Source organism: Taurulus bubalis (assembly GCF_910589615.1).
Source record: "Taurulus bubalis genome assembly, chromosome: 20".
In the NCBI taxonomy this organism is placed as follows: Eukaryota; Metazoa; Chordata; class Actinopteri; order Perciformes; family Cottidae; genus Taurulus; species Taurulus bubalis.
In genome coordinates, this window is record NC_136608.1 from 8,031,445 (window position 1) to 8,047,882 (window position 16,438).

At 42.3% G+C, this 16,438-nt stretch overlaps 1 protein-coding gene across 1 annotated transcript; it reads right to left on the minus strand.

Annotated features, from left to right (window-relative positions):
* Positions 1–3,428: 3,428 nt before the first annotated feature.
* Positions 3,429–13,479, minus strand: tmem168a (transmembrane protein 168a; the record flags this gene model as incomplete). Its single annotated transcript, XM_079236459.1, has 5 exons — positions 3,429–5,226; positions 7,554–7,831; positions 10,224–10,366; positions 12,174–12,449; positions 12,646–13,479. The coding sequence occupies 5 exons, from the start codon at positions 13,477–13,479 to the stop codon at positions 4,676–4,678; spliced, it is 2,082 nt and encodes a 693-aa protein (XP_079092585.1). The 3' UTR covers positions 3,429–4,675.
* Positions 13,480–16,438: the final 2,959 nt, after the last annotated feature.

Genomic DNA, 16,438 nt, shown 5'->3' on the forward strand with positions numbered 1-16,438 from the left:
ATCCAGGCCAGTCTACCTCGATCCACCTGTATCCATCGTAACGGACAGGTTGGTGCAGCATTGATGTAACTTCTCCTGCAGGGCTAAGTGTGAACATAATGACTTTATCTGGACCCTGCAACCAGTTGGCTTAGCTTAGCATAAAGACTGAAAACCGGGGGAAGCAGCTAGCCTGTCACTCAGAGGTAACACAATCCACCTACGAGAACCTTTGAAGCTCAATAGGTAACATGTCTGGTTCATCTCTTTCAAGTCTTTATGCTATGCTAAACTACACAGCTACAGACTCCAGCTTCATATTTACTGTACAGACATGAGATATATATATATGTATATAAACATAGATGAGATATTCTCCCAACCATTCCTTGTATTCAACACAAAATAAAGTCTGTGTTTAGAACTATTCTTGAAGTATTTCACCTGTTAACAGGGCTAAAAAATCTCCACCATTCAAATCCAACTCCCAGCCAGGTGACATAAAAAGATATCCCCTGTGAGCAGGAGACCTCTGCTCTGTGTCTGACTATGAATACGTCTGTGGGACCATTTGGGAGATCAGAATAGAGAACTCATCTGTTTCACTAGCTCAGCCTAGCCCTGTCCCATCTCAACCAGACTGTGACAACACAGCTAATTACCGAACCTCCGATCCCACTGTGCTGACAGTCTTGTTAGCCTCCAATTTACACTTTTAATTAAATCAAGCGTATCGGCATCATCTGGCTTATACTAAGTGTATTTGGCTGCTTACAAGAGCCAATATCCAGAGCAGTTCAGTTTGATTAAGTATAAGTTCAAAATTAGCAATCCATACTGATGACACACCTGGAGAAGGCCCTATTCACACCTCATGCTATGTGATCAGATGTCATGGGCCATGAATTCCATCGATTCCGATGTTAGCTGCGTGCAATCTGTTTTGAAGCGAGGGGCTTTCATGTGTTCACGGGGCCAAGATGACAATAGCATGTCCAGATGTCCACACGATACTGCACAAAACACACTCAATTCCTTTATCCTGGCGTTATGTAAACATTCACTTTTCAAGGCATATGTGTAATATACTGAGGCTACAAGGTCTGCCACCCTGCCTCTGCATCAGCTCATAAACCCTTGCCCAGAGTAACTTCTATCCTTGTACCATGCATAATCTCTTCATATCTCTGGCTTGAATTTGAAAATCTATACATTTCAGTTTATCTTGACAGTGAATGTTGAGGGTATTAAAACTTCTGCCCCCCCAGTTAAAGTAGTTCTTAATCCCTGCTGGAAAAGCCTGACCATGCTCACATGCACCACATGTTACAGAACTAGTTTGACATGTTTCGGGAAATGCACTTCTTCTTTTTTTTGCCAGAAGCTATGTTAGTTTGAGTTATTTATCTGTATTGCAAATATAATAACACGTAACAAGTATTTCCCACAATTCCAAACAATTCATTGAAGTATCCCTCACATTTTCCTTTCCAACATACTGGCAGGAAGTTAATTAGGGGTGTCGTAATATACCAGTATTGATGACAAAATAAAATATTGATAATATCATGTCAATATACGTAATATTGTGTCAATAATCAAGTGACTCTTAAATCATTTTAAATATTATGGTTACAGAGTCTCCATCTCTTTATACTTATTATTTGAGTGTAATTAATTTACCAAAAGAGAAGAAAAAAACTCAGTCATAGAATTATGTAATATTTTTTTTCTATAGAGATAGTATTGTTTTCGTGAATTCCTTTCTAAGACAATCGTGTCGTGAAAACCTGATGTTGTGACAGCCCTTAAGTTAATCACATGCAGGGTCGCTGCCAAACAATGTAGTGTCTGATGCTAAATATCTGATATGAATTTACAATATGGGTTTCAGAGAAAGTGCGATGTTGAAAAAGAAGCCTGAGAGCCGGCAGATTTTGGCAGCCTCTTCCAAACGATTGTCTGCAAACTCTGCAGCGTTGCATGGTTAAACAGCCACCGAGCGCATCCTCAGCCCTTGTAATTTGAGTTAATGGCTTTGACATTTCAATGTCGACCTACTGCGAGCCACAGCAAGCAGGCCTCCTGAAAAGCAGGACACACAAGTTGGAACAGTGATGTTGCTGAATCTGTAATCTCTCACCCCATTGCACCTTCTGTTCCAGGATAGGAAGAGATTCAGCATTCATGTACTTATCTGGTTCTAGTACATTTAGCTTTAAGAGGATGCCTTCTGTATGTCTGAGTTGTAGAAGTGATGAAGGATGCCTAGGTTGAAAAATGGCAGCACATTAAACTGATAAGCTATAAAATCACACAGGAAGCTAAGCATCTAAAGTCTTCTCTGCAGACACCCTTAATAACAATGAAGAGACCATTAGTTAAAGCAAATGTATTTGCTGCTCCAGTCCCAATGCCAAGATGCAACTTGGGCTATAAAAGCAGTTATTTCCCCAAATAATATCCAACGACAGGCTGTAATTACCCACAGACATGGGAGTACCCACTACATCAGCTGTAGTGAAACGGTAAAAGAGAAAAAGCAGTAGAGAATGTGTGTGTGCGGTCGTATCCATGCATGTGTCTGAGTAAAGGTGTGTGCTCTGACTCAGCACAACCTCATGGGCCTCAGAGGCGGCTGACTCTTTTATTACCTAATCCAGTTTAGGAGATGAATCCGGCCCGTAATCTAATTTCCCCGCTATATACATGAATCCCTGACTTTAGCTATAACCGCGGCTTGCAGGCTATGCAGCAATGAGAAGAACGCACACACAAGACAGCATTTATACCCGTCTCCTTTTCTCTAATTGCCACTGTGGTTACTCATCTCATGGCTCCTCCCTGCCTTAATGGTTTGATATTTACAGCACCTAAGCACAGCAAGTTAAGCGCGGTGAAAGGTCGCACTGGTTCATGGCATTCTTTTCTTGTGCTCTCCCCGTTAACGTTTTATGGATGAAAGTCGGGATGAAAGCTTTGCTTCGAATGTCCGCTTTCATCCTTCTGAAGTCTCCGCCAAACCTTGCCTCGTGCTTAATAGCGCCCTTCAGGCATGAGCCGGGCCACAGCCCTGCATCCGGAAACAGGTAAAATACCCAACAGCGCCCTGGACACATGTCCGGCCGAGCACCGGGGACCAACCGAGGTGAAAAGCTCAGCGAGCAAATCCCTCAGAGATACCGTGTCACGTATTGTTTCATTTTTCCTTCAGCTCACAATCCTAATATTTGCCCGGCCATGCTCGCGTTTCCACAGAGCGGAGACTATATTTGTTCAGCATCTGTAAAGCCAGCCATGTTAAATGAGCCTAGCTGATCGTCTACCACCAAGTCTTCTTTTCTCCTTTCTTTCCTCATTTATTGAGTTTCTCTTCCATGTAATTAAACCCAAATGTATTGTATTCCTCCCCCTACATTTCTCATACAACTAAATCAGGCAGCAAAGTTTAATCAGTTTATTATCCGAGTTTCATTTTGACATCGTCAGGCATAACTCAAGTAGAGGCACGAGGGGATTTAACGTGTGGAAAGTGACACTTGACACCATTAAGGCAGCAATCCACTCCGGAGTTTATGGTTGTGTAGGAGGAAGACCGCAAATAAAGTAGAAAATAAAGGATCGTCAACAGGAGTTCTTAAGGTCAGTGCACCAATAAAAAAAAGCATTGGGAGCGTCTTGAATTCATGGCATGCCACTTTTAAGAAGCGTGGCAAGGACGACAGCTAGAACACTTGAATGTGCTGTGTTTGTGCAGCGCAAATGACGTCTTCAACTTAAATAAACAGGATGAGGCACAGTGCAGGGACAATGTCTAGAGATAATATACGGCCTTCAGGCGACACGTCTGTCTTTGTTCAGTTCAGGAATTAATGCATATCTGGGAGGTTTGAAAGTGATGAGGGAAAGATCCCACAGCTATAAGAGTCTCAGGTTGGCTGCCTGGTGATACCGTCGTGTAACCAGAAGGTCACCGAGGTCATTGTTCGTCTGTCCTGTTGTCTCTCCCCACTCACACAGTTTAAGTCTATTAAGTTCAAATCCTCAGATATAAACAAAATATGAACTCTATACACACATTTTCTTGTAAAAAAAAAAAATTAAAAAAAAGATAAGGCAACCATAATAAAGATCACCCTATATCCATCTTTGAGGCACTTTGAGAAACCGATATTGAAAATCATTACACTTTGTAACAAAAGAGATAACCAGAAACCTTTCCAAAATTAGTATGCAGTTATGGCAAAATAGCATCCAAAAACATTAATGTATCACACAGCCCAAAATATAATATATTTATACAAATACACAAAATTTGGTCGTTTACCTTATCATATATTAAGAAACCATAGCTACATACTAAATATAGTTAAATTCACCATAAATGCGATTTCTCAAACCATAAAAAAATTATGCTTTCTGTGGTTTTTCCCACTCCCTCATTTTGGGTGACACAATATAATGAGTCTATATTTTGATATTATATTACCAGGACAACATCTCTGCATTAAAGCAATTAAACATAATGCAAAAATGTATTTGGAAGTCGTTGAATAACCTTTCTGGGGCCACATGTACTCATGGAGGTAAAACCCATGTGCATGTTTGTGTATTATAAACAAGTATAATTTGTCCCTTCTATAAACACCTCGTACCCAGCTGTAAAAAAACCACCAGCGTCAATATCTGTGGTCATCTAAGAGTGCACCAGTTTAATGCCCTGCCCAGTGTCCAGTACAGCTGGTGGGAACCAAGCTAGCTTACACCTTCGGAAGCAGCGCAGGCACACGCTGCACAACCAGAACAGGTTGAGGCCACAGCACCAGTTGGAGAGGTGCACCATGGGATATGTCGCCTTGGGAAAGTGGGTCTTCCAGTGCTTGGCCACGTCACTTCCAGTGGGCAGGTGAAGCGTGTAGTCGCTCCAGCGCTTGGACACGCCGTACGCGGCCGTCACGGTCCTTCCCTTTTCCGACCACTGGGTGTCGCAGTCTGGGTTGCAGTTGAACTCCACCCATTCGGAAGTGAAGTCCCCGAGGAGGGGCGTGTCTCCCGCCTCTGGGTCCACCCTGGTGGCGGACAGCTCCGCCCCCTGCACGGCAACATAGATACCCTCCATCCTGCGGATCTCCTTCACCCAGGGGAGGGAGTTTTCAGTATCCAGAACGATGATGAGGCGGGAGAAGTGGCCCGCGTTCCTCTCCTGCCACAGCTCCAGCAGCTGGGCCAGGGGGAGGCTCTCACCTCCTGCAGGAGAGGAGGAAAGATGGTGAGACGGAGAACCGATCAAGTTAGTATCCCTGTAATTTGAACATTAAAAAGCTCTTCTTTAAGTACATATAATTTGCATTTTACTGAGCTAAAACTACATTCACCAAACTCCCTTATTGAGATTACTAGTGGTGGTTATTGAACCAGTGGTGTGGTCAAGGAAACATGGCTGTTGATGGACACTGTGGCTTTGCACGGCTCAGACCCGTCAACTTCCACTTGAGGGGCGGTCTGTCTGACTGCCGTAATCACAACCCCACAAATTGTATGAAGATGCCGTTTTCCAGATGGCAGAGTAGGAAGAGGAGAGCTGTGTGGTACCTCGCCAACAGACGTACCGAATTATTACCTCAATATCATCATTGACTGTAGTAAAGTGCAAGGTAGGTAAATAGGAGCCAAGGAGAAAAACGACTCCTAGTGTTGGCCACAGAGCAACTCACAGGACTGATTTATATCTGGGTATGAAATTGCTCTCCTTCCACTTCTCTAAAGAACATGCCGATTTAGAGCCACTTGTATTGCATTACTAAAGCAATTTGCAGGTGCAGATCCACCGTGATAAACAGAGCAAAGCCAAACTAGCTCTTCCATGGATCCCTGCATAGTTTAAGACTGAACAACACAGTCACAAACTTTTTATAAATGTAGTGTTAATTAGGACTTGCAATCTGCAACTTTTCTCAATTCGGATTTCTGCCAAAACAAGCCCACTTTTTCCACAGTGTGTACAATTATCCACTGAACACCGACTGAAACTGTCCATTCAGGATGGTGACAGAGGGAAGTGATTATCTTTTCAATAGGGACTTTTTCCCCCCTTGTTTGCAGCGACACGCAGAGAGAATGCGCCAAGTAATCTCTGAACAGAGGCGCTGGAGCTGACACGCTGTTAACACGCTGCGATTCTCATTTCTGTTGAGGGAGTGTCACAGCAGAGCGGCTGAACCCGTCACAGAACCAAACTTCTGTCCTTCACAGCAATTCTCAACTCTTTGGGCTTACTCGTCTGATCTCTGCATATTACAGAGGAGGAAATGAAAAGAATGGAAATCGGACTGTGATGAAAATTGAGGCTGCAGAGAGAATACCAGATCTACCTGATGCCTTCTGACACAACGGCTTCTTTTGTTCTCGTCAAGTCTTCAGTAATTACCGACTGTTAATTTGTGATTACTGGGAGCCAACTATAAAGAGATAAAAGTGATATCCAACCTACTTTTCATTGTGAAGATTGAATCTTTATCATGATGACAAAAACATCAAATCATCTGAGCAACAGCAAATGCCAAAATAAATGATTCTTGCTCTATGAGAAAGTCAAAGTCACTGTGCTCATCTTCTTGAGTGAATTGAAAGCTAGGTCATCATTGTGTTACATTTGCTGAAATTCCCATTGCATCTTAACAGCAATCAAATCAAATGCTCGGACCAAAAGAGGACAAACTTCAGGTATATGTGGCCGTCGGAGGAGTCTACCTGCGGGCCTGGCTACTTACCTGTGCGCACAATGCTTGTTCACACCAGCGTAGTCTTCCACGAGCCGCTGGCGCGACAGCTATGAGTACTAACAATAGCCGTGTTCGTCATTTATGGTCATTATGAGAATTTTGGGGGAGTGGCTTTGGGCTTTGCAGAAGGGCCTAAAAGGACGGGCTGTCAGTGTTGTAGACCTGCAATATGCAATATTTTTAAGGAACAATTTCAACGTGACCCTGTTTTTGTTAGACTTTTAGCTTGCTTTTGACTTCCCTGCCCACTTGCCAACTCATTTTCACACACTCAATCTCAACGTGTGATGTTCGGCTGTTGCACCTGACCCGACATGCGATTATATATTTTAACCAAATCGTAATTTCCATCCTTTAAAATTGGACATGCTACAATCAATCTCTGGAATAATAGGTCAACTCTACTGGTGGTAGAAATGTGGTTTGGAAGAGTAGAATGGTTTGTTCAATGTATTTTGGAAGGCAATTGCTCATATCTTATTTCTTATAATCTCATGTTACGTGTTGCTGAATGTACTTTAATGTAAAGCACATAGTGTACCTGTAATGAAATATGCTACATAATTAAAAATGCCTTGTCCAGAATGGTGAGCACATGGTGATATTGCAGTCAAATTAAAAACTTCAGTGTCAGCTGAAATAAGCATGAAAATCCATGGTCCAAGTTTCAAGATTGCATCCCTAATACATCCACAGAAATTAAGTGGGCGAATAAGAGACAGGACTTAACTGTGACGACTGATCATTTTCCCCAAAACCAAAGTAAAAGCATCAAAAAAGTGGTGCTCTTACCAGCCAGAGCCCAAGCACCGGTGCCTTTGTATGTATGCCCGCTGTAGAAAATCAGATAGGTGTCGTGACGCGGCCCGTCTTCTGTGCGAAGCTCCAGGAAGCTGCGTAGCTTCATCTGCAAGGCCTCGAGCGTAACACCGCTGGTGGAGTAGTCGCAACCAAACGTCTGGATCATGTGGTGGGAGAAGAGGCGCTGCACGTTGTTCAGCATACCCGTAGAGCGCATGTTCAGCTGTTGTACCTGCTCAGGTGGGAGGAGAGTGGGCTGGCCATCAGCGCTGGATGGAAGAGAGAGATAAGCATGTGAGAAAATACTCAGATTTTTATCTTAAAAAAAAAAAAAGTAATCTTCTTCTTCTTCGAGAGAGAGACTCAAGTTAGGTGTCTTGTCAAAAGCAGACAGATGGGGCGCAAGCAAACAGCGCTGTGAATGAGTGAGAAGTTGATAGTTTGACACACCGAGAAGAGGAGACAGAGAGCGGAGGAGTAGCAGTCGGCGTCAGCGGGTAGAGAGGAGACAAATCAGGGGATGAGATGGGGGGGATGGAAGGGGTAGGAGTGGTGGATCACTGCTGAAGGGAATGACATTAGCCTCAGGGAAGTAAAGGATAAAAAGAACGCAAGAAAATGGCAAAAAATAAAAAAGATGTAGGGATATGCAGAGGAGACTTGAGGAGGGTGACAAGAAATAAGAACTGAGGTTAAAGATAGTTGAGGGAAAAGTGATTTGTATAGAAGTGCGTGTGACTGATAATAACAAGTGGATGATAACCGAGGGGTCACGCACACACGCACAAAGTCAAGGCTAGCATCTACTCAAGGCAGCCATACATTTCCTTCCCATCAATAGACTTGATGTTATTCATGGCCGAGCGGATGGCAAAGCCATTCCTCACTCTTACAGACATCTGCATAACTCTGCCATCACATTATGCTCCGTGCCCCCGGTATCACCTTCAACCTCAACTTAAGAACAGGTGGAAGTTTGTCTTTATGTAAATGCAGACACTTCTTTCCTAGCTTTCCATGTTTTGGGTGTGCTAAAAAAAGAAAGAAAGATATATACACTACACATGCTGCAACCTTTGCATGCCAAGCTCACCGTTCACCTAAACCCGTCTAATCTTCTCAGATCTCATGGCGCCCAGGGGAGCCAAGGCTTGTAGTTTGAGAATTCAAACCACATCTTCCTCTGTTACACACTCCCTCTTTCATCATGTCCTTTTCTTCACAGCTCTCTCAGAGCACCACCCCTCCTTCCCCTCTTTTGCAATTCCTCCCCTTTCTATCCTCCATCTGTCCCTTTTTGTTTTTTTACCACCACCCCTTCTCACTGTTTACAACCTCAGCCCCCCCGTCATCTCACCCTCCCTGTTTTAGCCAGTACACCTCCCCGTTTCACTCTCATCTCTCCAATGCTCACAGTCCTCCCAATGGACGGTGCATACAGAGCGTCTACAGCTCCAACGGGACACTGGCCTGCATCCAAAACCACCTGGAGAGTTAAACATTACGGCTGCCGTCCCATCTAAATGTGAGAGCTAACCATCAGCTAAAAAGGTTCAATATCCACAGAGTGGTCATATAGATATATACACACCAGCCCAAAAACTGCCAATGGCTGGATGGAAACACTCATGTATAACTTATGGCTAGCTCTCGCTGCTTCGGAGGAGGAGATATGTCGGCATCATCAAAACTATAAAGGCGATTGAAGAAAAAAAAAAAAAAAAAAACACTTGGCCAACTGAAAGGGCGCTAAGAGGCAGCAGCAGCTAATGGCTAACTGCTCCAGCTGAACAACTTGGTATGCTGCGGAGGGAGCACTGGGTTGATCCCTTAAGGGCCTAAACATTAGCGGCATGTTTATGCATACTTATTGGCCTATTTATCCAGTTGGTTTTGTGTTAACCGAGGAGGGAGTTGGAATGAGCGATCGTATTTACCCGCGCCTCTGATGCCAAGAAGAGGTTTCGACATGGGGCAAATATTTATGTGTAAATGAGGTGCGTTTGGTTGCTGCGTAGTCTATTTGTGTTGCACACGAGTCAGGTCATCTGAAACATTTACTCATTTAGTCAATTGACAGAAGGGTTGAACGGTAGGGTCAGAACATTTTGATAAATCGATTAAATCATTCATTTGTTGGAGATTTTTCTTTCCTTTGCCTTATGTAGTAATAAACTGTGTACTTCTCGGGTTTTAGACCATTTTACAAACTAAAACGTATTGATTTCTGCTTTTACTGAAAAATAGAAAGACGTTGGATGGCATTTAACAAAGACTCCAACTAAATATAGTGATTATTCAGCCCTTTCTAGACCAACAGACCATCCCTGCTTTTCTTTTTTGTTATCAGTATACATGTAATATCTGTGTCGGTTTTTATTGTGACAAAAAAAACAAAGACAAAAAACATCTTATGGAATAATTAATAAAGCTATTCAGACAGCCCAACATCACATGCCACACTCTTCCCACTGCATCCTATTCTTAAATCATGGCAGTGTGCTTAAGTGATCACTCTTTTGCTTACTGATCACTCTTTTGTTTACTACTCACTTGAAATCTATGCAGTTGCTTGCTGCTACTCAAAATACAAGCTGGAGTATATGCAAGTGTGTCTGCGTAAGTCTGCATGCATCCCTGTGTTACTTCTCTCTTCAGTACCTGCAGTAAGCAGTAGGTATGACCAAGGCGTAGCCAACACAGGTTCCCCCCAGGCAGCTGCCGAGCTCGTGGAACAAGCCGTGGGTGAGCGACTCCAAAGGCAGCACCACAAGCAGAGCACAGAGAAAGAGACCGTTGGAGGGCTGCAAGAAGCAGAAGAATCAGAGTCACTTTCAATCATCACTTACAGCTCGTACCGACGCAAACAGACCCCGCTAATTGCTGGTGACACTTTGCATGACAGTTATACATTAACGGGGCCGACAGTGTTATTATGGCAGGAAAAAAACTTGACAGGACCTAAATAAATGAAGGCAAGACGCGTATGACAGCAGCCTAAACATACATCACAAAGGTACATCCAAAACAGAATAATTCATGTTGTGTACGAGCCTGCACGTTCAGTCATGGAGTTTCTATTTTTTTTATTTTAAAGCTTAAAAGTCAACTTGCCTCATACAAACTTGCACAATTCTTGCACATGTACTCAAATACTCAGTCCAATCACTTTCTCGAATCACTGTGTTAGTATGCAATGCAATACGGCATCCTCAAAAAGCTACTCTGATTTCATAGCATGGCCATGAATCCCAAGAATGCAAATAAATACCTGCATGGCTAAGTGGAACCACACTTGAGTTTGCATAATATACAGCCCGGAGTGAAAAATGGGTTACACTCATTCATTGAACTTTTATGAAGTTGTTTACGGCTTAAATGCTAAATACTATTCTCCAAAGACTGAATATAGTATTGAAAGCAGAGAAAGCACAATAAGGTTTAAAATAAAAAAAAGGCAAACGGAGTAGTGGTTCTCATGGATTGAGAATTGGTTTGCAGAAGTCAATCTCAAGCTATGGGAGTAGGGGGATGCTCATCAGGAGCTCAGCAATAAACATCAATGCACTAACAAGCTGACTTATAATTAGGAAAGTTATTTCTATACAATTGCAGAAAGGCAGTGTTCAGCTTTTCAGTCAGTCAATCTACACTTTTAGATGCATTTCCACAGAGGCACATATAATACATACAATATAAATGCATGATAATCTCACACACACACGCAAGCAGTGAATCTAATGGAACACAAAAAACGATGTCGTTAAACATTTGCTAGCTTCAAGGTCTGTAGTTATTGCTGAGACTGCATTAGATTATACCAACAATGTTGTTATTGTGTGTGTCTGAGCGTTACATGGATTTAAGTGGTTGGCCATATATATATATATATATATATATATATATATATATATATATATCTCAACAGCAAAAGGTAAATAAAAAGCTGTAAAACAATCAAAAGAACACATGGGAGCTAAACACAAATTCGTATACGAGTGCAGACAGCCCACTTACTCAGGCAAATTTGCAACTGACATCAACAATGTGCAGATTTCAAATTAGGATTCAGGCCCATGAGACTCAGACAAGGTAAACGTCTAATAAGGCTAAATAAGTTATTGCTGCTCTTTATTCAAGTAGATAGGGATATTAAAGTGCTAATTAAATTGGTTCTGCATGAGAGCAGAAGTGCCTCTGCTTGGGGAGCGACTACTAACTACACAGTGCCACTGGCATCTCTCCTCATAGTTTATAACATGGGGTAAATTATATGTTTATAGAGCCCTTTACATGAAACTCAAAGTGCTATAGCTGTAAGAGGAAGACACAGGACCCTCGCCATGATCTATGAGTTTTTCTATGAAAGACTTTCTATAAAAGATTATGACTTGCTAAATGCACCCAAGAGATTTATTTGCAATTTGACTACAAAACATGACTATAATGAGAGTGACGGTAGGATAGTGAAGGAAATACCTTATTTTTGTATTATCTATAGACGCTTCGCAAACTTTCCTGAAATAGTTTCTTATGATGATGAGAATAATAATAATAATAATAATAATTCTGATACGAGTTAAAGTAGTAGTATTCTCTTGTGTCTCCTACCTGCCAGGAAACAGCACCCAATATGACTGTTGACAGCATACTGAAGAACACCAGCCGCTCTGAAATGAGGCAGAAGTGTCGGATGCCCCTGGAGGCCATGACTTGGTTGAGACTCCGGCTTCTGGATCGCTGAGTCTGCCAAGCCTTCTGACAGTCACTCAACTTGGTGTGGAAGCCCCATATTGTCATCAGCAAAATTACGTGGCAGATGAACCAGAAAACGCCAAACAGACAGAAGCCTGGAATCACCAGATACCAGAGCTCCAAGTGGCCAAGCTATGTAAGGCAAGAGAAAAGAGACAAACACAGACTTCACATTTCAAACCGAGTAATACAAAACACTGCATCTTCGTTCATAAATACTGTGGCATTAAGGGTTACAAATTGTAAAAAAAAATAGATTGAAAGTCTAACGAAAGCTCTAAAAGACTAATAATGGACATGTCAATTTGTGCAAAAGCACTGAGTGTACCTTTAAGGCAGCCAGGACAAAGAAGGCCAGCTCAGTCAGACTCAGCGGGAGCAGGGACAGCCTCCTCCACACCCTCCCCAGGGAGAGCACTGGTATCCAGCGCTCGCTAGGCCCGAGCACGCTGAAGTACACATCCAACACAGGCTCACACAGTAGCCTGCCCATGTAGCAGCCTAAAGCATAAGGGTTGGCTGTGATGCCTAAGGCCTGGAAAAACACAAGAGAGGTGACCAAGGCAAAACTGACCAGGTTAGGCAAAGCCAGGAGGGATTTCATCCTCAGGTCCACAATGAGAACCCCCAGGGCCGCCACCAAACCTATAATGGCCGCCGACTTGTGAAGAAGCATGGTCGTGCTGGCAACGCCAAATCCCAGGAGCTCCAGTAGCTCAGTTGATGTGATCAAGGTGGGTTTGTAGCGGATGGAGCTGCATATTCGCTCAGTTAAAGCCCACATTGTTTTCATGATTACGCTGGCCAACAGGAGATAGTTGGCCACCAGTTCCTTGACATTTGATTTCAAGCTGGAGCTGTTGAGGAAGCAGAGGAGGCCGAGCAAGAAGCCAAACCACAAATGGAACAAGCTGAGACTCGCTTTCTTCATGGAAAAATAGTAATGGAGGATGCTGGCAATCCCCAGGACAAAGAGGCCGAGGATGAAGATGACCAGAATCATTGGTTCACCTGTCACCTCCCAGCGCACGTACATCCCAACGCATACCGCCACAAGGAGGTTGATGCTGGACAGGTAACCCAGGAAGCGCACGGATGCAAACATGTCCACCTTCTTGGGCTCATCGACGGTCAGCACCTCTTCCTCTTCCTCCCGAGCCATGGCTGATTTAAAAACACTTAACCAAATACAGTAAAGTTCTTCCAGTCACCTTCTCTAGACTTGCATACGGAGGACTACGCCTCCAAAATCAGCCCCTGTGGGGGAAAAAAGCAGAGTTACTAAAGTTACTAAGTAGCTTTAACTTCAAATGTCACACCTCCTAGCTACTCATATCCAGACAGATTAGAAGACATTACATTAAATACACTCATTAGTAAACGCTAATGTTAGATTCATTGTTGTTCTGTAGACAGTTTACATATTCCTGACCTTCTGCAATGGCTTGATACGAGGAAATAAAATAAGCTCTATGATTTGATAGACTACATTATATTAATATGGTTAACGTTAATACAATGACACACAGCAACACAATGGAGATAAACTAATGAACTTGCTTAGCATCCTATCGACCAAATGAAGCAGTGACTGAGGCCCTGCTGTCAACTTGTGAGGATGTGGCAATGCAGTCGGGAAGTTTGCTAACTTGCATAGCTTCCCTGCTGACTTCTCGTTACCTGGTTAGCTAACTCGCTGCTGAACGTTTTAATGCCGTCTCTTTGACTGTTAAAATAAAGAAAAGTAGCGGCATTTGTACAAACGTCAGAGTAAGTATTGTCAAAAATGAACACGTAAAGTGTTTATTGTCAAAATGTTACTTACATGTTGTTTGTTTAGTTAGATGACAGCAGCAGCGCTTCCGGATTCTGAAGTACGGCATCTCGCAAGTATCAAAACAATCGAGCTTCGCTTTTCAGGCTAGGACTTTCGATATACTTTTAAGGTACATCTGACGTACACCAATCACCGACAACTTAACATCAAGCAGTAGAAACTGAAAACGCGCGACCCTTTTCCAACAACAATGCACTGCCAGAAAACCTTTTTTACATCCTGCTTTGTTTTGTCACGTGTGAAGAAAGTAGCTGCTGTATGGGATGTAGAGACTATGAGTCTGATGAATAGTCAGAAGAGCTTATTAAAATATTTCACGATGCTGTATCTGAGTTTGTTTTGATGTTCATGGAGAATGTGATAATGCACTGCAGCTATTTGCAAATCAGTCTGCGAAATCATACTGTAATAACTTTGTATGGTTGATTTACATGTGTTAAATTTTGGTAAAAGGTTAATGATGGGAAATATAAAATAATATTTATATTATATTATATTGGCATGCCAAAGCATTTCTAGCCCATATCTTCTAACAAGGTTAGAGCGATTAAGTACCATTGCAGGAAATGAACAGGTGGAACATATAACAATAATGAGGGCTCAACTGAAGTGTCCCAGTCAGCCATCATTCATAATGACAGCATTAGAACTAGTGCCTTAATGTAAAGCAGCAATCATCAATCTAATTAACACACCTGCGTTTTCTGCTAGGCCATGTCAGGGTGTCTGTGACAATAGCAGATTGATGTTTATGAAAGAGAACCTCAAGCTGTGGACAGATTGCAAAAAACTCATCAGACCGAGATAATCTTTTCTTCAAGCGTTGTTACTAGCTTGAATTAGAATAATATTTGATTACATCTCATGATGCAACTCAGGAAATACATTATTCATGAATCAACATTTCAGTAAAGCACTGTATAAAAAGCCCAGTGTATAACATGTGTGTTCGAAGATTGAAAACACATTTTTATGAAAACAAATCACTGTTTTATGAGTAGCATAATGTCCACAACAGTGAAATTCCTGTTTGTGACTGTGTATTTCTGACGATTCATACCAATGAAAAATCTTTTACTCGCTCCAATGCTGGCACTTGCACCACAAAATCTGTATCATGAGCTGTGTAGACCAAGATAAACCCATTGGCCTCTAGGATAAGAAGTCCATTTATTGCATTACTGAGGAGAAGCCTGTTAAAAGGTTTATTTAGGATTTTCTACTGATGCAGTGTGATAATTTGTAACGATCAGGGGACCATCAAGAAGCAGGCTTACTCAGTATCCTGAGGGTACACTAAAGCAAGCCAATGCATTCCTCTGTTTGCATTTTTTATGCCTGTGTTTTTCTTAGTGTGTGTGCATGTTTGTGCGTGTGTGTGTGTTTGTGTGTGCGTGCTGCTTTGATCAGATGTTGACATAAGGCACAACAGGGAACACACAGTGTTTTAGCCCCCTCAGCTGCTTGTTCACACAGCCCTCTTTTGAACAATGTTTATGGCTGAGAATAGGATGTATATGGATATGTTTTGAGTCATTGTTACCGAAACATTGACTATGATGCAAATATAGATCAATGGAGAAAAGTATACAGGAATTTACTTTTTTCTTTGGAATGAGAGTAAGATGTAAACACTGAAATGTATAATACAATATCTGTCCTGAGCCTTGATGATTTCAATGAACCAGAAACATGAACTTAAATCCATTATGAAGTGAGGACTTTCTCTGGATTATGCTCACAAAGAGTTGATATTTTTTGTCTAGCGGGAAATATTTCCCCACATATGTGTGATTTATGACATTAATTATGGCCCTGTTCCATGTCGGTCGGCCCGGGGGCTGGTAATGTGCTGCTGGCTCGCTGGATTGACTGTGACTGGAATGGGACCTTAATTATCAGTTACAGTGTTCACCCTGCTATGTCAAAAATGGCTGCTGTGAGAAGGGCCGACTGAAGGAGCTGCTCTCAGTTTATTACTGTGAGTAGAAAATGGTTAAATCTGGTGCCATACAGAATATTATGTATTAAAATCGCGCGCCTCCTGGACAACAACAGTTTACTCTGGAAGGCCTTAGTGGTCCAGCTACAGAAGTCTGTAATGCTTTTAAAGAGAACAAGAGTGGAGCTGATTGATTGATCCTATAATCCAATCACTTTTACAGCTACTTTTACAGAGTACTACAGTAGTGTCTGTTGGTAACCTGGACATGCAGCCCCCTTGGCTCCAAGATTACAAAAACAACCTTTTAGTCTTGTAAAGATACACCATTGCCATGTACAT